This window comes from Tachypleus tridentatus, chromosome 10 (genome assembly GCF_004210375.1).
Source record: "Tachypleus tridentatus isolate NWPU-2018 chromosome 10, ASM421037v1, whole genome shotgun sequence".
Lineage (NCBI taxonomy): Eukaryota > Metazoa > Arthropoda > Merostomata > Xiphosura > Limulidae > Tachypleus > Tachypleus tridentatus.
In genome coordinates, this window is record NC_134834.1 from 168,136,518 (window position 1) to 168,159,508 (window position 22,991).

Here is a 22,991-nt window from a genome sequence, read left to right on the forward strand (position 1 = left end):
GAGGAGTTTAAGTGTGTAATTTTATTTGTGCTTTATAAGAAATGTTTCTATTTATACATTTAAAATAACATACATTCGTCTCAGACACTTTACATTAGTCAGTGAGTGAAAATTGAATGAAGTTGTACTGACCGAAAACATAATTCTACAAATGGTAACAAATTAAAGATTATATGATAAACCAAAACAAAATGTTTTATTTGCTGTCTTATGGTTCACCCTGTACAATTACATAACGTCATCATATATATTTTTTATTAATAATCAATTCACACCTCAAAGAGCTTAACTTGCATCTTATCAGATTTTCAGATTGTAACTGTGGAACTGACTTCAATTGTTCTTGATTACGAAATAGAAATATACTTAGTTAATCCATATGAAATATTTCATAATTATTTAATCACCGATGTCATTGTAATTTCTCTAGAGCTTTGACTTGTTGCGCAAGCAGTTTTATGTATGACAAGGAAGGTGTATAAAAATAATTACAATTGAAATCATTAATTTGTTCATCATCTTGTTTGAAAATTACTAGAGTAATTATATTTAAAAAAACACTTTAACTAATTTCATACAATTTAACGCTTAGATTTTATCTGAATACTGGTTTTATTTTAGTTTCATTTACAACTGCTTGCCTTTGTATGTCACCTAACTTATATATATATATATATATGTTACTTGTGAGAAGTTATCCCTTATTATATAAGAATGCATGTGACATTTATAATAGGTCAGATTATACAGTAAATTCTGAATGACATACCAGTATTGTACTTTACTTATTAGAGTTCACGAATGTTGCTGACAGTCTCTACTTAGAACGATTTATTTGTCTTGAATAATCAATATTAATTGTGTGAGCAAGAAGTATTTAGTATTCAGAACATAACATGTTGGTGCCAAAAAATACTCTGTTGACTCCAAATCCTTAACATCGTTGTACACCCCCACGAAACGAAATATAGTTTATTAAAATACATCTCGTCACTTATAAGTAATAGCTAAAAAATACAAATTATAAATTTTTAAGAACTACTTTTGCGCTGTCTTCTCAAAATGTTTTTATTTTAATTGTAATTTTCATCTTTAAAAGAGATGATTTTTTTGTTCGATAAAATAAATCTTTCTACAGATACCATCTACTCAGTTTTTATTTCCTTCTGCTGGAAGCTGAAAATCCTGTTAAGAAGTGTTGCCTTTCGCTAGCAACTACACGTACAGAACTTTTTTTGGGAAAAAGTCAATCCAGTAGTTGGATTTTCTAACAGTTTTGTTTTTCTTCAAACAAACACACAACAGTGCTGGACAATACTGATAGGTTACCCGCTTTTCGTGAAAATGGCAATGTTTGAAGATAAGGTCCAAACAACCATTTAAGGTTTACTAGAATTCAGTAGGAATATAAAAATGAATAAAATGCTTAGTGTAAAGCTATGTTTAATTGCTTAGGAAGTGAGTATTCGACTCAGGTATGCTGTTTAATTTATGTTTAAAAATTACTTTGACCTATTGTAAGCATGAAAGAAATGTATAATTTCGAGTTCTTAAATGAAATGTGTATTTATTCTTTCTATTAAGTTCTAGTTTTATGTTTTAACAGCCAATAAGACTACAGACTTGACGTGACTGTTAAATTTGGTTATGCAAACAAATCTTAATGCAATTAGCTAAGATATCTAAGATTAGAAGTTAGTGAATATAATCGGAAACTTATCTGTAATTGATATAGAAAGAAAAATACGTAAGTGAATTAAGTTGTTATTCTCAGTTGGGTATGTGATCCATGTCACGTTTTACTTTTTTCACTTAAGTTGTTCTATTCAACCGTATTGTCTGTCATGTTCTGCATCACGAGAAAGGTAGATTCGAATGAAACGCCTAACTAATGGATATATTTTCTAGTCATTGATTAATTTTATTATGCAGGTTATAACACCAGCTACGTTCGTGAGCTCGATACATTAACAGTTACATCTACTTCATTCGAACAGTAATAGTAAAAGTTTAACGGTACAAATATGGGCCTGTGCTTTTTATTGATTTTAGCTTAAAGTTCTGTGTACAAAATACTATCTCTTTCGGACAAGAGAAACGGAACTCACTCAAATTTTGATACTTAGGTTTCGCTTAAAGATACTATTGTCACTTTTTACTCACTTCACAGTTCATATAATGTTACTCTATTTGATCTATGTTCACACCCTTACAGTATAAAGAGAAACGTAGCTGTATTCTTCCCGTGGATAGAAAGAAAAGCTTAATATTTTAGTAAGTATATCTTACTTTTCCTACAATTATTATATATTTTTTTGACGTACGAACCTGACAACAACTGATAGTTAATACAGTTTTCCATTTGATATCTCAACTTTTTAAGAACTTTAATATGATCCACTTACCTTTTGTTAGTGAATAAACAATTCAAGTATTATTTTCGTACAAAATAACATGCAATTAATATAACTTTCGGTTCACTTAGAGTTCTTTGTTTGTTTTACAATAATACCCAGCATTATTTTCAGCGTTCAAGTCAATGTTTGTATTATCAAGGAAGTTTACTGGATAAGAAACTAGTGATTAGTAGAAAAGGATTAACCACGAATAAAATATTTTTTCAGCTCTTTCTACTATACTGACGTGCATAGAACATAAACCAACAGATAGTTGTTTAAAATTACTACAGTTACAAATAATTGGAAAAATCATTACTCATATAACTGTCATAAGCTGTTCATGCGACGTTTGAAAAACAGGTGAATATAGGATATGTACAGTCCATATATGTAATACCCTTGATAAATATAACATTAAGTCGAATTTTGGTTGAAAAATGTAGTTAGTAAACAATACTTAATTTTTAATACGATTTGCGGCAACATTTAAAATATTAGAACTGTTTTAATAATATTACTTTGCACTTTCGTTCACTTGTTAAAAGTTAAAAAAACAAAAATATTAAGTAACTTGTGATTCGTTATAACGATAAACCCACTTGGAATAAACATATATCTTTATTGACATGAAAATGATCTAAGAAGGTCAAAACGTTGTTCTCTGCTTTATTAGTAAGAGTGTTAATATCTATACCAGTCGTCCAGAGATATATTACGTAATTTGCTTTTCTTATGAATTTATTTGGTGATCTGCAAATCATTAGTAAGGTTAAGAGCTTTCAACGGAGAAATTATGGGTTTGGTCGCCACGTTTGGACAATACAAATTAGTCTGTTGCGTAGCTTTACTCTTAAATAATACATTTTTTTTTGTTCAGTCATACATTTAAAAGAGCGTTCAGATTTCGTGATATGATAAATAACAGAATTTAATTGTAAGCTAATATTTAAGCAAATTGTAACTGAAATAATGAATATCAGAAGTAAGAATAAAAATTAATATTTTATAGTTTAACTCAAAATTACAGAGATGCCAAAACTATCTTGATAATAGTTGCCATAAAAATAAATTGATAAGTTACTCAAACGTTCTATTAGTTTAGCTTGTTTGAAATGTTGCTCGATACAGAGAAAGGTGACTTTTCCGTTAGAAAATATTATGTTTGACTCAGAAGTATGTAAATGTATGTATAATGCAGAGGTAAATTGATGTAATCAAGGTTACATGTATTGTGAAAACACGCTTTAAAGCTACGTATTTGTAAAGGAATATTGTGAATGTATTATCAATATTTTGGGGACCACAATATGTTGTTTTTTTTTTTAGTTACATGATAAATAATAAAAAGATGTGCAACTCAGGAATTTGGAATTTTGAAATTAATTAAAATCAGTAATCGTTTTATGATTTGTATCGCAAAAGGTATGTAAGTAATAAAAAGGTGTGTGTGAGTATATATATATAATTAGTACAAACGTTTGTGTATACACATATATAATCAGGAGCTGAAGACTGCAAAAATTTTGGAAAAATTAAAATATATTCAGTCCAAAAAAGTTCAATAAATATATTATAATTATTATATGTCAAATATGAACCGGATAGACCCAAAACACCTTGAAACTGAAATAATTAGATTAGCAAAATTATTATTTTTTTATTTTTACATGTACTTAAATGTTTTAATAAATGGTAGTTATGTCTTAGATGCTTGAAGCCCTTAAAATGTCCTAAAACATATCTTCATATTACTCAAATTATCATAACACCATGTAATCAATTTCAAATTTTAGTATGGAGATTAGTGTCATGAGTTATGTTATTTAAACCAATAAGAAAAAGAATGACGTTCCGTATGTCGTTCAATCAAAACTTTAAAAAACTGCAGGTGATAGCTATATTGCACATATGAATATATATATATATATATTTAGTCAGTCATATTGGACATACGTTTTTCATTTAATTCGTCGAGTTTTGGATTGTTGTTATGGAATCAGTATCCGAATTGTCTTTGGTATAACTGACATAATATCCATAATTTTACAATATCTTTTACAAATTACTATATCCTATTTACTAAATACGAGTAATTTTGTAATCATTTTAAGTAGTGATTATTAGAAGCTTAAATCTTGCATGAATTTTGAAGCTTGAAATATTACGTAGCTGAAAACAGTATTTTATATCGTACACGAAGTTAGAAGTCGATACATATACATATTCCAGAAACTAAATAATTTTGAGCTTACACTTGACTTTACGCTTTTATTGCCATTCAACATTGACAATGTGTAACCTTCACAGCAAATAAATGTCCATGAAGCAGCTTGCTTCATAAATAGTCAGTAAAACAACGTATCTTTTGACTTGAACAGAGCCTATACATTATATACAACATTTCTAGAATAAACAAATCTTACACGCATTTTCATCTTTCCATGTCGACAGTTTCTTTCTTACTCGGTATTGTCGTTAAGTCCTCAGTAGTTGTTGTGAAGAAATGCCACATCACGTAATGCTACACAGGCTTTACAACAGTATTATTACATCCATTGACAGCGACTAGGAGGCACTGATAATGTATACAGCGAGACCGAGTATCACGACTTCCAAAAATTGGCGAGTAACAGAGTTAACAGCAACAAGTTAAGTCAAAATTTACGAAAAACAGATTACACTACACTACTTTTTCACACAATACGATAATTATATATAGACACATTATACTACATATGTTGTTATACATTTTGATAATGAGGCAGAGATACTGGAAGATAAGAAATTAGGTGGACTAACAACTGATCATTGCTCTTTTTGAAGTATAATACTAATAATAATAATAATACTAACGACAAATGGTACGAAGTCCTTACTTCTACCACAAAATAATCCGGTTGGTTAGGTTAAAGTTTATGATACATTTACAGTCTAGCGAGGGTCTAAGTCACAAGCTACAGCACCACGAGAAAAAAGGCAGCTGATCACAAGGTGTGGGAAAATGATAATATCTGGATCAACATGGCTATTTATATATATTCCACGAAGAAAAACTTATTGCATAGATGGAAAGATGACATCAGTGATGCCACAAGATTACTGGTTTCCCAGTAGTTTCCAAACGTACATTTTAATTTCTTCAAATTTCCTATCACAGGCAAACGACCAGGATTGTCATTCTTCAAGTAACCATTTTGGGAGGTCTGACTGGAGTTTGTACTACTCACAGATTTGACCACTGAAGATGAACGCCACCTGTTGTAACATTATTTGTTCATAATCGCTAACGCTGCATACTGACCAGTAAAATCGGACAAGGAAGCCCGCTGTAGTGACAAACATGAGTATTAAATGGGCCAATTAAGCTGTTGGTGTGCATGAGCTGGCCTCTGAGCAACGACAGTATACTGTTAATTCACAGTACACTTTCCTCCCACTGTCAAACATGGGTCGCTAAAGTTCCAGGTTTCAGGTGGCATGGAAGGTTTTGGCTGGTGATGTAGTGATTAGAAGGCAGAGAGGGTACTTGAGGGGGAGGACTGTTACCCCTGGTGCTTCCGTAAAGGCCCTGATCAGAAGGTAGATTAGCCTGAGAAGTCCTCCTGTAAGGGTTAGCATAAGCTGCTCGGAAGTTGGGATCCAATGGATGGCCCAAGTCATTAAGGAGTTGGGGAGAACTGTCATAAAGTCCACTATCTCGACTAGAGTTTAGGTGAGCTATGGGAGGATTGTAGTCTCGGGAATAGTCCACATAGGGAATGTACCCATTATTATTTTGGGTCTCCTATAAAAAGTAAAGAAAGTAACAATAAGCCCAAACTAATATACATTTCTTACTCAATTAATATGAACTAGATAATAAAAATTCGCTACGAGAGTTACGTCAAGAAAAAGTTGTTAATTTAAACAGTTCTACAATAGTGTTCAATTTTTTCAAAGGCTAACAATCTTGAAGATTTGTTTACATCTTCGTTTTTGTTTTTTTCAGAAACGCCATTGAAGCAAAAGACAAAAAATAATTTAAACAAAATCCCTCAGCAACTCCTTTCTCTTCTGTAAATCCAATTAAAAAATAAACAAAAAGTGGAAATTAGATGGGAGTTTATTATACGAATCTTTCCCAATGCTTATGAAAAGCCAGAAAGAAACCTCATTTATTTTTAATCACTTTTTCGGTCTGGTTAAGGCGCTCAACACGTAATCAGAGAGTCGCAGGTCGAAGCCCCGTCACACCAAATATGCTCGCCCTTTCAGCTGTGAGGAGTTATAATGTTACGATCAATCCCATTATTCGTTGGTTAAAGGATACCCCACGAGTTGGTGGTAGGTGTGATGACAAACAGTTTTCTCTCTGGGCTTACATTACTAAATTAGGGACGGCTAGTGCAGATAGCCCTTGTGTAGTTTTGCGCGAAATTCAAAAACAAACAATAATCACTTTTTTTTTGCTGTGAATAAACAACGAAAACTAACTAACATAAACATATCTTCAGATTGTTTTATCAATAAGTATCTTTCTAAACGAATATTTTTTTCAATAATTATCTTTCTGAAAATTCATTCTTACGGTCATAAACAGATTTACATTTGCAATGGGAATGGTACACCACTTTTAAATGAATCAACTGTATACTTCATATACGTAGATCATGGCTGTTAGATAACAAAGACAACGTTTTCGTTCAATACATTTATAACGAACCACAGAATGAAAACCGAAACGATAACGTTTCCATTCAGAAAGATGCTGTAATTTAAATTTCAAATTACTCCGTACATGTCTCTATAAGAAACGCAGTGACTCCAACGTATACCATTGCCTGAGAAAGACAAAATAGCTCATAAACTTCTGTTTGCCTAACATATAAATCATTCGACTAAACCTAAAAAAATGGTATTTTTCTTTCCATACATCAATCACTTTAAAATAGAGCTAGGTACTTATTGTTCAGATTGTCTAAACAAGAGCTTCTGTATTTACCGTAAACCTTGCAAGCTTTACGATAAGAAAAAATGTTTTCCTCTGAAGTTTAAGTCAATGAATAAAGTGGGACAAATCGATTATTTGAGCACTAACGTAAAAGAGGAAGGTGCTGTTGCCGTGGCTGCGTCGTTGTGCCTGAAGCAAACTAATGGTTGGAAGTTGAGAAAACAGTGAGTATTACCAACCAGTTTTGGAGGAAATCTTGGTTCGGTGTAGTCCATGTTGTACTTGTAGATATCTGGGGGATCATGTGTACGCGTTGTGTCACTCGTTTCCTCCCAACTCCTTTCATGTTCATTATTTGATAAGGACGAAGCTGTTCGTATTTCCACCTTCAGGTCAGAATCGCCAGACGAAGCTGAATCAGATTGCTTTGCTTTGTTGTCCGTTCCAAATTCATTACCTGTAAATAAAAATAGTAGTAACTGTTGTTGAAACCAACGTCTTGGTAATAATGGTCGCAACAAATGAATTTATTAACACTTTAAGGTTTTCACAAAACAAATTTTGGAACGTAAATAAATAATATTCTTCAATTATAATATCTAGAATTTTCCCAGTAAAGAATCTGAACTATAATTTTTAAGGTAACAATTATCAATCTCTTTTAAAAATAGAAATAACTTAAGCAGTTATTCTATCCTCAGGAACGTGCCTATTATCAATTTACTTAACAGAAATGAAAGAGATAGTTTTAGATATTTGAGCAACCCTCCTGTTATGAAGACTTATGATGCTAATTATCAGGTTTTAATACCTGTGGTGGGCACAGCACAGATAAATCATTGTAAAGTTTTGTACTTAACTATAAACAAACACATGTCTGATCTCCACTCTTATCTAAAACGCTGGGGAAAGACTTGTAAGTCAGCTAGCCAGAAATGTAAACACCACATGTCAAATTATTGAAACAAATACCTGATCAAATTTACTATAGAATTAACTAAATACATCTTGATTATGCACATAAAATTCCAAGTATAAAGAAAAAGATCTCACTTTCCCAAATACTCTTTTAAGGGATTCAAATAACATTCTTCGCTAAAAATGAACACACGGTACAGTGTGAGTACAAAACGAAAAAACAAAAACTTTAAATTAATTAACACACTAGATAAATATTTATATCTGACTTTGCATATTTGCTCATATTAATTGCACGTGAAATGTTACTATTCAAACTATTATGGGTGTGCAAATCAATACTGTGTACTTTAAGAAATTCAAGTTGCTACCATTCAGTATTTATCCTCATTGACCGTTTTATCTATTTTACAGTATCATTTTAAAATGTAAATAAACGTCTTCAGTTTTTGTTCTTGTTTCGCTATTACTCTCCTTTATTAATTTTATTCATACTCTAAATGAGTCAAAGTTAGCATAGTTTATTTAAGTACAAGACTTGAATTTTACCTTTCGGTGTGGGCTTTTTACGAAGACAAAGAATAATCACTATGGTAACAGAAACAATAAGAACGATGCCTCCTATCACACCAGCCAAGATGATTAACATAGGTAGACTCTCTAGATAATCAGAAAGCAGTTAATAACACCTGCAGGCTTAATTTTGCAATAAAACTAATGAAGTATACACAACTTAAGACTAGGTTCCATTACAAATATCAAACGTTAGGAATTAATTACTCAGATGCTTATTGGTATAGACCATAGGTAAACCCCGAATAGAGATGCCATTTCTGCTGTAGTTCATGCAACGTTTTTAGCTGTGGATATTTACGTGTTCAAGTGTGCACGCTTTAGGTATTTCGTACGTTTCATTGATTCGGTAATCATTCAAGTATAGCTTAATGAAGATGAAAGGTTTGTTGAGTGTCTTGCTATATTTGGTTTTCTTTGCAAAATATTCGCTATGGCCTACACTACATTTCAAATCAACACTATAGAAAAATCCCGTTTTTTAGTACAAAGACCTAAGCAAAAGTGTTAAGTTTTACCTCGACATACGCATATCTTAGCTGCACTCAGAGTTAAAGGGAAAAGAGACTTAAGAAGTATATATACGATTAATGACTTTAACTTAACTTCAAATTATCAGCTTCCACAGAATAAAAGCTAAGAAAATGTCTGTAAACTGCTAGTTTTTCTTTGATATTTTCTCAGGTGTGTCTTATGAAATTTTCTTTTAAAAAATAACAATTGGATAAAATTAGATTCGCTTTCAAAGAATGTTAGCCAAAGGAAGCTTACAGACTTTCTGGTGACGTGGCCATTTAGACATCAATTTCATTTATACCAACACCATTTTGGTAGTTAGAAATAAGTTATTATTAAAAATAAGATTATATACATTTCAGTTTTTAATATATGAACTTCAGAAGTTATTACTTCATCAAAAAACATCATATGTAACTGAAAGTTTCAAATATTCTTAATAGCATCGAGTGTATTTTTCTATATCTCAAACTACAATTGATGTATTTTCAGAGCGTGTCAGTTATTAACAGAAATCATCAAAAGTTTGACATTCACAAATTTTGTATAAAGAGTATTTCTCAAATTCCATATTGGTTGTTTTTGCATAAAAATATTTTTTCTGCCTAAAAAATCGACGCATGAGCAGATACAGTATTTAAACAAGAGGACACTATTTTGAAATGATTAGTTAAAGAAAAATTTAAATAAGTACACCTATCAACTATTGTATCTACTAAGAATGAAAAAAATTATTGTCCAATAACAGATCAAAGCTGCATGTTAAACTAATTAGTAATTTAATAATAGGTGGAAAGCTTAACAGAATGTCATTTGTTTTATTTCTCATATGTCCAGAACAAATAGACGTTTTACAAACAAAAAATCCGGAATAGCTTTGAATGAGTAAGGTGTGGATTACCTACCCATTCTTTGCTAATTCAGTACTTTTGGCATATAAAATAATTGCTCCTCTGATTTATAATTTAGTAGATTTCAAACATATCAATGAAACTGCATATATATTCAGTAAAATATTTTATTCAGAAGAATATTGTTTTGAAAACGAAAAGTAATCAAACACTTTTTGCATTTGAGTTTTCTATATATTTCAATTCACACTACCTCTTACATGATAAAAAAATACCTTAAATGCCATGTTTTACTGTTAATAAAGTAGATATTGCTAAGCTTTTCTATTACATTCTGTCAAAAAAAATTGCCATAATGATCATAAACGTTTATCTACAAAATGTGCTTACCTGTCACAGAGCAAAGTATGGTCGGCACACCCCCGCCAACATCATCACATGCTGAGAATAATCATACATAAAATAAACAAAAATCTATTTTCATGCATCGTGCAAGAAACAAAAGTCAAGTAAGAGGTCTAAATTTAGAAAACTGTTAAAAAAAAAACTGAAAGGCATGATTATGTTAAGTAGAATATGACGTCACGGTTGCTAAATTATCAAAAATAAGTTACAAAGTTAGTTTTAACAATTAGTCATTTCGAAAACATGCATTCGACAGAACCGTGTGCACTGGCTACAAAAATATTTGTATACTGACAATTTAACAACCAATATGTAGCTATATGACAACATTGCAAAGCGTATTTTAAATACATATTTCAACAACGAATCTAATTGGGCATCTCAGCATGCAGGGAAGAAACCTAAAACAGTTTGATGTGCAATGGTTATCATAAAGTAATGAGCTATATGACAACATAGCAAAACGTATTTTCAATACTTCAATAAGAAACCTGATTGAGTTTCTTAGCATTCAGGGAAGACACATGAAACAGTTTGATGTACAATGGTTATCACATGTGAAGCAAGATGTTTCTTGTATAGGAGAACAAACAGAAATATATGTGATTATTTTCATAAAATTAATCACGCATATAAAAACATAAAAACGTCTTCTTTAGTTAAAGTAAACCTTTCCTAATATTACGCTACTCTGTTTTCACACACACATAGCTTTGTTTACATGGACCTTGTAGTTCTATAGATATTTGTTTTATTTCTGATGGCAAAATATTTATTTGTGAATAGCAATGATATTAAAATACTACTGCAATCATATGCGTACTTTATTTCAAATGTTTTGTACTGTTTATGGTAATTATAGACATTATCAACACTGTAGAAAAGTTTGAATACAGAACGAATGTTTCTCTTGAAATAATTATTGAAGATAAAAGAAAAAAATTGTCTTACTTTGTCTTTTGACGGATATTAGCATACTGTCATGGCCTAAAGAGTTCCAAACTGAGCAGTTATAGTCTCCAAAGTCATTCTCTTCCGCTTCGTGGATGATGAGGACGTTTCTAAGTCCGTCCAGTAGCGGCTCTGTCACGATTTCGTATCCCTCAGAGTTATCTATATCAACTACCTGAACCAAGAACACGTGAAGAACGATAAGACAAGGAGTACAGAATCAATAATTAATAGTTTGTTTAGGGTGACAGATGAAAGGCTTAGTGCTAGCTAGTTCAGCCCTGTTAATTACCTACAGTGAAGGGTGCTGTCATTGAAATATGATAGTATTTAATTCCAGAGAGTTAGTAACATTGGAGTCAATAGTGTATATTATCACTGCTTGTTGTCATTTATACGAAATCCTTGTTTAGATTCATTATTAATTAGTAGAAGAATATTTTACAAACAAAGTTTTGAGATACTGCAGTTTGAGAAACTTAATTCGGTAGCTCCTTTGTTTGGTATGTCTTGATGTTACCATTACAGTTGAAACAACAAAATCCTATAAGAATCGAATTGGCTTGGTAAGAGAAAGTACATCATATATTAGCCCAACAATAAGATTGCTCGTTGGAATTTTCTGCGTTGTTTAATAAGTTCTGTGCCACTAAGAAAAATAGCATAGAAAACACATCTGTGTGTCCTTGTTTAAAGTTACAAAGTCATTAGTTTGGTATTAGTCGAAACTAACAGAAAAAAACTTATTGTTTTTCTTAGTAGAATAATAGTTCACGTTATCAAGTTCATTTAGAAAATAGCGTAGAAATTCAGGTAGAACACCAATAATATCTTAAATAAAAGCATTTTTAGTCTTTATAAGCCATTTTTAAATCACATGAAAAACATATACTATAGTTGTAGCAGGATATGAAAGTGTTATAACTTTCACACGTGATATTGATGTCAGACTACACATCATCAAGTCTGATACTACTTTCACTCAGCCTTTGGTAACCACCATATACTTTTACACGTCTTCACCACTTGTCAAACGCATTGATAAGCACATGTTCTGGAACTACGTTAAATGTTTCCTTTTTTATGACCAATGAGATCGAAAAATATAGATTGACATGGGGTTTATTTAGATGTGTCCCCACAACCAAAAGTCCAGCTCGTTAAGTTAACCCTCTGGCGAGGTCACTATAGCAAGTAATTCAGTTAGAAATATTCCCATTTTTTTTATGACATAAAGAACAAAATGCGTTGGTGACCCATCATTCTAGAAGAGGCACATGCCAGTAACAGCATCATGTTCCAAATGTGGATGGGAAAAGTGATTCGGCATATTCAAATATGCGAGTCCTTTTACTCGGATGACAGTGTTCTTCACATATGCTGAGTCATCCAATATTGCTCTTAGCAAGAACAGATCTTGCATCTTTCAATTCTTTATGTCATCATTTCTCTTTATTGTTCGATGGAACCCAAGCATCGTATACCTACTATAATTCACACTGAACAAGAACAAATGAGTTTACTGTTTTCCAGTCACCATTTTCGACATATCAACCACCAGAATCTCAAATCGGAGTTTAGACAAAGTTAATGATATGTGTAAAAACATGAGAGTTTTCAGACCAATATGTGATTTAACGTATGTCTTTAATATACATATTTATCACCCTCAGAGTTCTTATAGCAGTAACGGTTGTAGTAAACGTTATGATCTGTGAAATGACTTCGTAAACAACATAATGGACTACTGAACAGTAAGTGAGTCATTGCGTATTAACAGAAATTAATTACATCTAGGCCACTTGAAGAGACTTTGCTATATATATACTTATTCAATAATTGAAATGAGTAGAAAAATATTGGTATTCACAACAGGAGGCGAAATTAAAATGGAGGTACGAGCGTAGATATGAGTTTCTGGTTACGATGAGAAATGCCGATAAATAACTCTCTAGGATATGGAAGTGCCGTTACACCATTTCGGCAAGTGCCTATAATTGTCAAACAATATGCAATACCAATCAATGAAACGCTGTCCATATCTAATCCTTAATAAGCAGATAGAATATTCAAAAGAATATACCATGTATCTCGAAACATTCTTTCGAGTTCCCCACTAGAGAGCGGTAAGTCTTCGGATTTACATCACAAAAAACACGGGTTCGATTCTCTACGTTAGACAAAACAGATAGCCCCATGTGGCTTTGCTGTAAGAAACACACACAAATTTATATGAAATTTATTTTTCTAAAATACGCTTTTAATTAACAGTTAAATAAACTATTATTTTGATAATATAAATAAAACTTTTTACTAAATTGTTAGACATAGTGTTTTACAAGCTGTCGTGTTTCTCCTAGATTCAGTTGAAACTGATGCAAGTAATAAACGTTTTAATTAAACAAAAGTTAATATTCAGGAAGTTTCTGACAAATATTTTTCGAGAAATGTACTGAAAACTTATGAATCTGACATGATATCAAATTTTAAGTACTCTAGTGACGGTATTTTCTCTTTTAACTTTAGTAACATTATGATATTAATTGCATGTGTATTTTACTTATAGCAAAGTTACATCAGGCTATCTGCTATGTCCAAGAAAGGGAATCGAATCTCTGATTTTTGCGTTGTAAATCCGTAAACTTAACGCTGTACCAGCCCGAACATGATATTAATATCCACTTTAAATAAAATACTCCCTCTACTAGACACAATTCATTTGCTTCTGCTTGCGTTATGCTCTGTTTCGTAATATGTTACCTGTGACTGTTTGATCCAAACAACACGGGAAGGTTCTGGTACTGACGTGATTGAACATTCTACTTTCACCTGTTGTCCCTCGATGCCATACTGGACAGCTGGACTTTTTATCAAAGGGGGTCCTACAGATAGCAAAGTTAGTTTACTTAGTTCTGAGAACAGTTAATTACATTAACAATAACTTTTAACTAATTTCTTTAACTGTATAGAAGCTTCCTAATGATGTATTAACATAACAACAATATGCAGTAAACACTAGTTATTTACTATTCATTTGTTACTTTTGTCTGTGTAAGTCACAAAAATATTGAAAGCTTTTTAGTCTAAACATAAAGAAAGATGAGTTAGTAATTTACTGCTATACCTTTAATAAAAACCAAGGAGTCTGAAGAGAGCTCAGGAAAACCTGGTACTGAAGCTTTACAGGTGTATCTCCCAGTTTTGTCTGGTGTCACCCGGGGAAGAATCAAAACCCTCTCTGTCCCAATGATCTGAGAACTCTTCTCAAACGTCCAGGTAATTTTAGGGGGCGGGTTACCATCGACAGCACAAACCAGTCGTACTTCTTTGTCAGGGTCTGCTGCTATGTTTTCCAAAGATGATTTAAACACAGGCCCATCTGCTCAGTTTAAGAAATCAATTGTGATTAACTGATAAAATAGATTATTTTTAGAATATACGAGATAATTTGTTATTTGTTATGTTGAATTAAGCACAAAGCTACACAATGGGCTGTCTGAGCTCTGCCCACCACGGGTAACGAAACCCGGTTTTAGCGTTGTAAGTCCGCAGACATACCGCTGAGTCAATGGGGGGGCAACATACGTGATGAATCTCGAACATAAACTGAAGTTTACTATATATATACGTTATTTTATGGAACCATAAAGTAAATAAGATATCTGACAGTATATTTGGTCGTTGTTGGTTTTTTTCATATTTGACTTCCCTTCTCAGTCAATTAGTACTTTTTTTAAGCTGACTTACATTTTCTTTTTAGCATTCATGGAATATGAAGGTTTTCACATAATTTTCAAATATTATGAAATTATCAAATGACACAAAGATTTCGAAAAAATTGTTTATAAACAATAATAAAATTATGTTTAAAAGGGCTTTGAATATTCATATTAGCAAAGAATGTCATTTATTAACGTTTCTGTTGAAGATCTTGAAAGTAAACTTTATTTACATTAAAATCGTTCGGCTTTACGGAACGACTAATATTTGATTCCAAAGAAAATTAAAGCTAGATGAAATGTCAAATTTCACCAGACAATTAGATTCTTACTTAATAACTTCATTAAACTATTTATTTCATTTTCACAAAACCTTTCGAAAACAATTGAATAGAACTAATTAGACTGTCAGAATTAGTCCAAATTGTAAACAAAAATACTTATTGATACCAGTTACACAAATAGATTCGTTTAAATCAAAATATTGTATACAGATTGGCTTGATTCTATGTATTCGTATTTAATCTGCGAATGAAGTGTCAAATCAACTGACACTAGTGATATTAGCTTTCATCTAAAATGAGCTGAATTTACAGTAAATAGCAATCCGCTTAATAGTATACCATTTCCTAGTGACAGCTATCCCAGGGGCTTTTCCACAACATTATTAAAACGGTCCCTCTAAAATATTTCCAAACACTTTCTAGTCGAAACTTGCTGACAGGTTTACATCAGAACATCTCTTGATTAAATTCTAATTTGATTTCACGTTCTTACACATTTACTTTAGATTTTAAATGATTCAGAAATAGTATGTAAATTTTACATATCTTTTACTTTACCGTATGTTTTCATGGTAAAAATATGAAAAACGTGTTAGCTCAAGAAAACTAGAAATTTCAATTATAGGTAAAATTGAAATGAAATACATGTTAAAGAAGAAATTTCGATGTCAGTATTAAATTACATATACGTATAACTAGATATAAATTAGTTAAATCGTTTATCAAGATTAATTTCTACAGTAATTTGAGTGAAGTAGGATAACAACATCAATATTAGCTAATTATTGGTCCGTTTTAACCATAATGCAAAAACATATCCAAGTGTAGGGTAGGACAATTCAGTTAACACTTTTTCTCTACTTACAAAATATATTTAAAGTATAAGTGGACTTTGTTGTTCCTATTTTGTTGGTCACTTCACAGCTGACTCTTTGTCCGTTCAATTGTCTTGTCACTTTACGTATGGTGAAGGTTGTGACGTGGTCGTCCTTAATCAACTCGTCATTCCTGAAAATATGTATGAGTACAAATCGTTGGTATTGATATCTTAAGCAAAAACAAAAAATAAAAAGAAAACAATTGTGAAACTGGAATACAAAAGTAACAAAGTGCTCAGTTATGATCACCATGTTTTTGTTTTTATCCGTAGTGACTATTAATTCACAAGAATGTCAATAAAACTAATGTCATACAGCATACGGTATTGGAAGTCTGTATTTTACTTTACACCCCAAAGTAAAGAAAATTATTTCAGCTGAAAATATTTAATACACACTAACAGTTAAATTAGAACTCATTTCGTAATTTGGGTTTTTAAGTTTGTACTCGTTAAGCTCAACTTATTAATCCTATAACTCAGAAAAAAATATTAATGATTTCTATTTTAGTTTTTCTGTAAGTTTTATATATTATTAAAATTATATACAAACAAAAATATGTATTTTATTAGTATATAATTGAAACTGCTCTCTCTGAACAAAAATGTTTTAAGTTCGTGTCAATGGTTGACTATATTTATAAGTACAATATGATTTATATCCTAAAACATCAAAATATACTGGTATTGATATAAAGCAGCGCGTAACTCTGCATAATATTATTCCAGTGTGACACCTTCGTTTATACACAAGATGATCATTCTTCAGAACCAGATACTTTTTCCATACAAAGGAAAGCTTAGATTTAATATTTCCGATAAAAAAAAAATTCAACTTGCAGATGCTTTCTTTACATTTCTGTCAATTTGTTCATTAGAAATTCAAAATCAGAGGTTTGTGATACAGCAGTACTAATATATCTTTTGACTTACACAAATAAATATCCAGATTAATGTTTGTTTAAAATTAAGCACAAAGCTACACAAGGAGTTATTTGTGCTCTGCTCACCATTGGTATCAAAACCCGGTTTCTAGCGGTATGAGTTCGCAGACGTAACGCTGTGCCACTGGGGACCACCCCAGATTAATGAATACGTTAAACGAAGGAATATAGACAGCCTAGTATAATTCTTATTAGAACAATTAGCCGTCTTGGCTTGCAAAACTTCGATATTTTAACCAATCAAACCCATAGTTTTAAAGTCAAGTTTATTTAAATTTCTTTCTTTTGATTAACCGTTTACTCTTGATAAGATATAAACACTGAAGTTTTCAGATAATTATTGTACCAAACAATACGGTTGTTTGTCAGTTTGTTCTATCATACTATACTAATGTACGGACCTGTAAATTGGTACCAGTTCTTTTTTTCTTGTTGTTGTTGTTGGAATAAAACTTTGTTAGTGTTTTATATCATTTTACCTAGATTTACATTTCGGAATGAGTTTCAAATATAATATTTATTTGATAAAGTGCTGAAACTTTTTGTTACTGCTTTAGTTCGTTTTAAATATATTTATATTTCAGAATGAGTTTCAAATATAACATTTATTGGATAAAGTGCTGAAACTTTTTGTCACAAAAAACAAAAACACGTACTTCAGAATGTTCGCGTAAAACAATAAAAATATTCTAGGCTTTAAGTTACGGAGAAGAAATCTATAAGCTTATAAACAACAAAAGCTCTCTTTAAAACAAGGCAGTTATATATTAAGCTCACCTACCTGTACCACTTGTACTTCACATTCCCTGGATTTGCCACGGCGTCACAAGTGAATTGTACATCATCGAATTCTGTGATTTTTTTTCTGTTTGACGTTAAGGTAACTTCAGGGGGATCTGTAATAACCATTCATCATTCTTACTGAGCTATATAGTGACACAACCTTATCCCCTTTATAGATAAAAAGGGATAAAGCTTAAAGCCGTTCAGTACCTCGAGTTAGCACTAGATGCATAGACTGACAACTTCAGGTGCATGTCTGTAAGCAGCACACAAGATTACCCTATGAAATAATGTGACATTACAATTTCTAGGCGCATCTAATTGATTAACGGAACTTTTTTCTTAGTCATTTAAAAACCAGTGTGTAACGCGCTGTGGATGATAAAAAACAATGATGATATTTGACTGTTTTTCGCTACAAAGTCTGCTTGGGATTAAATTCAGGTTTGCAGTCACCGAGGAATACTGAAAAAAAAATCAAATTAAATAGTTTTACTTCAAACTTCAAGTGATACATGTCTCATTTAATAATAGCAGCTATATCTTACATATGTTTTGTTATGTTAACATAAGTGATCAGTAGTAGGATATAAAATCATATCTAAAAATCTCCTGACCACTACATTTTTTACAAAGAAACAGAAATTGACAAATCCTGCTATTCAAATGTGAAAAAGAAAACAAAAAAGTTGAACAGGAGGAGTAAATCGTACTTTGGAAATAAAAAAGTGATGGTAATAGTTAAGTTGGAATGAGACTGGATCAAATACCTGACTGTTCTATACGTGAAGAATATTGAGTTAATTTCACTCAGCAAAGGATTAGTGCCTTTTTTCTCCAACTTCACAGTGTCGGTGGAAACTATTTTGGCTACAAAAGCACAATACGAAATCTACAGTGTTCTTAACATACCAGACTAGAAAATTTGGCTTAAACTAAGTGAGATGAAATCAAATAAATGCGTGTATATAATATGTATAGATAATTTGTTCCAGAAAGAAGTGAATTCAACGTTCGCAGAGTTCAGAAACGTGACATTTGACAAATATATTACGAAACAAACAAATAGTTAGTAGAAAAATTAAGTTTAATTTATGTCGGATACATCATAAGAATAGCAAGTTATTCGCAGACAGAGATCCTAATACTAAAAAAAAATCAGTACTCACATTTGACTGCAAGTTTGATTGTTGCTACCCTTGGTTGCTTTAGAGCAGGGTTCTCAGAGCGACATGTAAACGACTTCCCATCATGTTCCCGCCTTGGTTTAAAAGTCCATTTGAGTGCAGCGTTGGCTCTTTTGTTATCACCAAGTAGTTTAGTGGTAAACTCGATATTTTCGGTGACCACGTTACCTTCTCCATCCAACCAAGCCAACTAGAAAAATACGTCATAGAGTAAAATACACTTATATATATGTCCATCGATTAGTACATGCATGTATAAAGATTAAATTATACTCAAATACATGTTTATGTCCATCGATTAGGACGTGCATGTATAAAGAAGTGAGAAATTCCCTATTTTATCGCTTTATATGTTATTCTTGTTTCTTTATTATACATATACAGGCATATATATATATATATATATATACCGTATTTGGACTTCTGGTGTTATAGAAACGAGAACGTTAGAATTACTATTTGAGCAGATTAGCGCTACAAATCCAACTTTGCAACCACTTTGCTGATAGACAACGATAAATTAGAAAAGAAACAATGTTTTGTCGTTATAGTTCAAAGGTAAATATGATTCCTTGTAGTTGTGTTACTCCGATGTATTTTCCACATTAGATGCTATAAAATATTCATAATTATAATATTTCGTGTTCATTTTGTCTACCGTGAGAAACAACATGATAAAAAATGATATTTTAAACTCGCGATTACAAATAACTTTTAAAGTCTTTATCTACGTACACGAGTAACACTGAAGTAATTCTTGAAGTACTTCAGTTAGAATACAGAGCTTGAACCGTATTGGTATGAGCAACATACTTGAGTCTACTTGTCTTAAATAGTACAAGTTTCGGTAATAATTATAGGTATGGTTATAAACCAAGTAAACTCGAAATGCATACTTATTCCTCAGGATCAGAATTAGATAAAGCTAGAATATGTAATGATAACGTTTAAAATATAATACTGGGGTCTAAGATGTAGGAATACATACACTGTCTAATAGCTCAGGTAATATAAATTGTATAGATAACACTTTTATTTACTACTGCTTAAGGTATATAATTGGTTTGAAGTGTGTTTTTTTTCTATGAGTGAATTCAGTAGCTCATAAAAAATACTTAACTTTTAGGTTATAACATGTGGTTAAAATGTATTTTAATAAACAGAAAACTGCCCTTCTTCAGTATTATTCATCGACATAGCTACTTCTTGAATACCATAATTACGTTTTTCGTACTTTTCATGCTTGCTAGGCAAAAATATCCACAAAAATAACATTAAAAACTTTACATTACTGAGTACAATTCTGTAATATATCATAAATGATAAAACTGTTTAAATTTAGCTGAATAAATAAACCTCTTTAAATATATACTCCATAAAATTATATGACCACAATTTAAGAAATATTATATTTTGCCACTGATTATATAAATATAATATAATATATAAACATATATTTGTATATATTTTTATATATCCGTAGAGTTCTTTCTAATAATTTATATTAGTTTGGAAAAAGTGGGTTCTGCAACCTAAATTATCAAGTTTCTAAAATCCTATACTAGAGAACTATGATAAAACGGTAAAAGCCTCAGCAAGCTATCATTTCGGGTCAAAATTGGTAAAAATAATACTTCACGTATTTTCAACACAGCCCTACCATCTATACAGATCTACAGCTGAAATGGTTCTCTCTTCTCACAATATAATGAGTGTAGCTTTCCTTTCTCCAAATCGCTCATATCGGATTGCTATTACTGAGTTAAAATAACAGTAACATTATAATATGGTGATAAACACCATCCGAACAACCAGAATCATGAAAAGTAAACCAAGCTTAGATGACCTGTCTTTCAGTGTTGTAGGTCCACTAACACTATGAATATTACTACAACAAATAGCAAGCAGTAAAAGAAAGTCTGATAACAAACTTCTGTTGTTTTTGACAATTTCACTCTGTTGATTCAAGTCCAGAACAAGAGGTAAATACAGCTACGGACAAAACAAAATGGAACATTGAATCCAGTAATTTGAGAGATGAACATAGAATATAGTTTTAAAATAACTAATGATACACATCAACATTTTAATTATTTCATGATCAAGTAGAAACTAGTAAAACATTTTTACTTGAGAGAAGACACGAAGCCTAGCAGTTTAACTTGTTTGCTTTCACTATGAATGTAAGATTTATTTACAGTAACTGTTCCAATCGTTTCGAGCTCTGTATTCACTAAAATTCGTCAATGAGCGATAATCACAAACTAAAAGTGTAACTGATGAAAATACGTTTGCTATGAGAAAGTAATTAGCCAAACGAGTGTATTATTTCTTAGTTTCCTCTCTTCTTACAGTGTCGGAAAGTTCCGCTTCACCGAAGCTGCTTTTAAAGCTCCTTTCTCTGACTTAAGAAGTTAAAAGTGTGACAACCCTTACCTCTGCAGCCGGTTTCCCTCCATTAGATTCGCACGTTAGTTCCACTGTAATGCCAGCAGTTGTCTCCAGAAAATCGCGCTGTAGTATTCGTGGGGGTTCCGGAGGAACTGTAAAATAAACGTGGCTGTTAAAATTAGGCCCTTTTGATGGATCGTGAACAGTACAACAACTTAACTATAAATCAATCTTTGTGCTACTTTTTAATAAGAGAGAAATGTCTCGAGCAGTTTTGGAAAATATCTCGCATGCAGGTCGTCCAGAGGAAGAGTTTTTTTCTATTTTTTTATTTATACCACTGACTTGTCTTTTGTATAACGAGATACAAAGAAAATGATTATATAAATAGTATGATTATACGCATGTTCGAAACGGAACAATTTACCATAATATAAATAAATATATCATGAGAAACCGTGTGCTATTTTTTTTATTTCACGTCTGTTATTTCAGTATCTAATATAACCTAGTTAAATAAACAGAAATGAGAAGTCATGTCTCCGCTATTGTATTTCTTTTGATAAAGCTATTAAATCCTTTGCTTAAAATCTAATATATCAATGGTTGGCAGGAATACGTAGGTTCAATGTCTTTTAACATTCACTAGATCAGGCAGATTGGCAGCAAGTTCGTCAATAACAAAGTTAGTCCACACTACTTAGTTTGACAGTGACAAATGAGAGCCAACAGCTGTTGTTATTGTGTTAGTCTGACCAGCTCCGGAACGTTATTTTACTGAAAGGTGCCACGGTAGCCACTACGCCTTCATCAAGATCGTACACTTTTAGGAGCGGAAATTTACGATGGATAAGGCTCATTAACGTTAAATCCGAAACCAATAACATTCACTTTGGTTTTCAATCAGAGGATGACGTGAAAATATTTTATGTCAATCTTTCATTTTCATAACTTTTTTTTAAAACAGTCGAAGTTTAACATGACAGTAGAAAAACAGGTATGAATGACAGTACATTATATTGCACAGTTAAACATATTTGTCGATTTTTTATTGTTAAATCTGAAAAGAAAAAAAAACTTTCTTTTTCTACATCTCTAACTATATTTTCTGTAATATATAAAATAGTGAAATAGTTCTCAGCTTCTCAGTCTCTTCATTATGCACTTTTAATATTCATTTAAGTATTGTTATGTATTATGTCTCGGACGAGTCTCCGAGGCCTAGCATGGTCAAATGGCTAAGGCACTCGATTCATAATCCGA

At 31.6% G+C, this 22,991-nt stretch overlaps 1 protein-coding gene across 8 annotated transcripts in view; it reads right to left on the reverse strand.

Moving 5' to 3' along the window:
• Positions 1-4,653: 4,653 nt before the first annotated feature.
• Positions 4,654-22,991, reverse strand: part of LOC143230877 (irregular chiasm C-roughest protein-like) — a 61,615-nt gene continuing 43,277 nt past the window's right edge. For 5 of the 8 annotated variants that reach the window (XM_076465159.1, XM_076465163.1, XM_076465160.1 and 2 more), the window contains 11 exons: positions 21,774-21,880; positions 19,320-19,527; positions 18,149-18,263; positions 16,412-16,554; positions 14,668-14,922; positions 14,304-14,425; positions 11,544-11,718; positions 10,578-10,628; positions 8,797-8,907; positions 7,569-7,786; positions 4,654-6,183 (listed from right to left, as the gene is read on the reverse strand). In XM_076465159.1, the coding sequence (XP_076321274.1) occupies positions 5,839-6,183; positions 7,569-7,786; positions 8,797-8,907; positions 10,578-10,628; positions 11,544-11,718; positions 14,304-14,425; positions 14,668-14,922; positions 16,412-16,554; positions 18,149-18,263; positions 19,320-19,527; positions 21,774-21,880 (1,850 nt within the window). In that variant the 3' untranslated portion in view covers positions 4,654-5,838. Of the gene's footprint in view, positions 6,184-7,476; positions 7,787-8,796; positions 8,908-10,577; positions 10,629-11,543; positions 11,719-14,303; positions 14,426-14,667; positions 14,923-16,411; positions 16,555-18,148; positions 18,264-19,319; positions 19,528-21,773; positions 21,881-22,991 lie in introns of all 8 variants that reach the window. The other 3 variants (XM_076465167.1, XM_076465166.1, XM_076465165.1) reach the window with 3 other exon arrangements.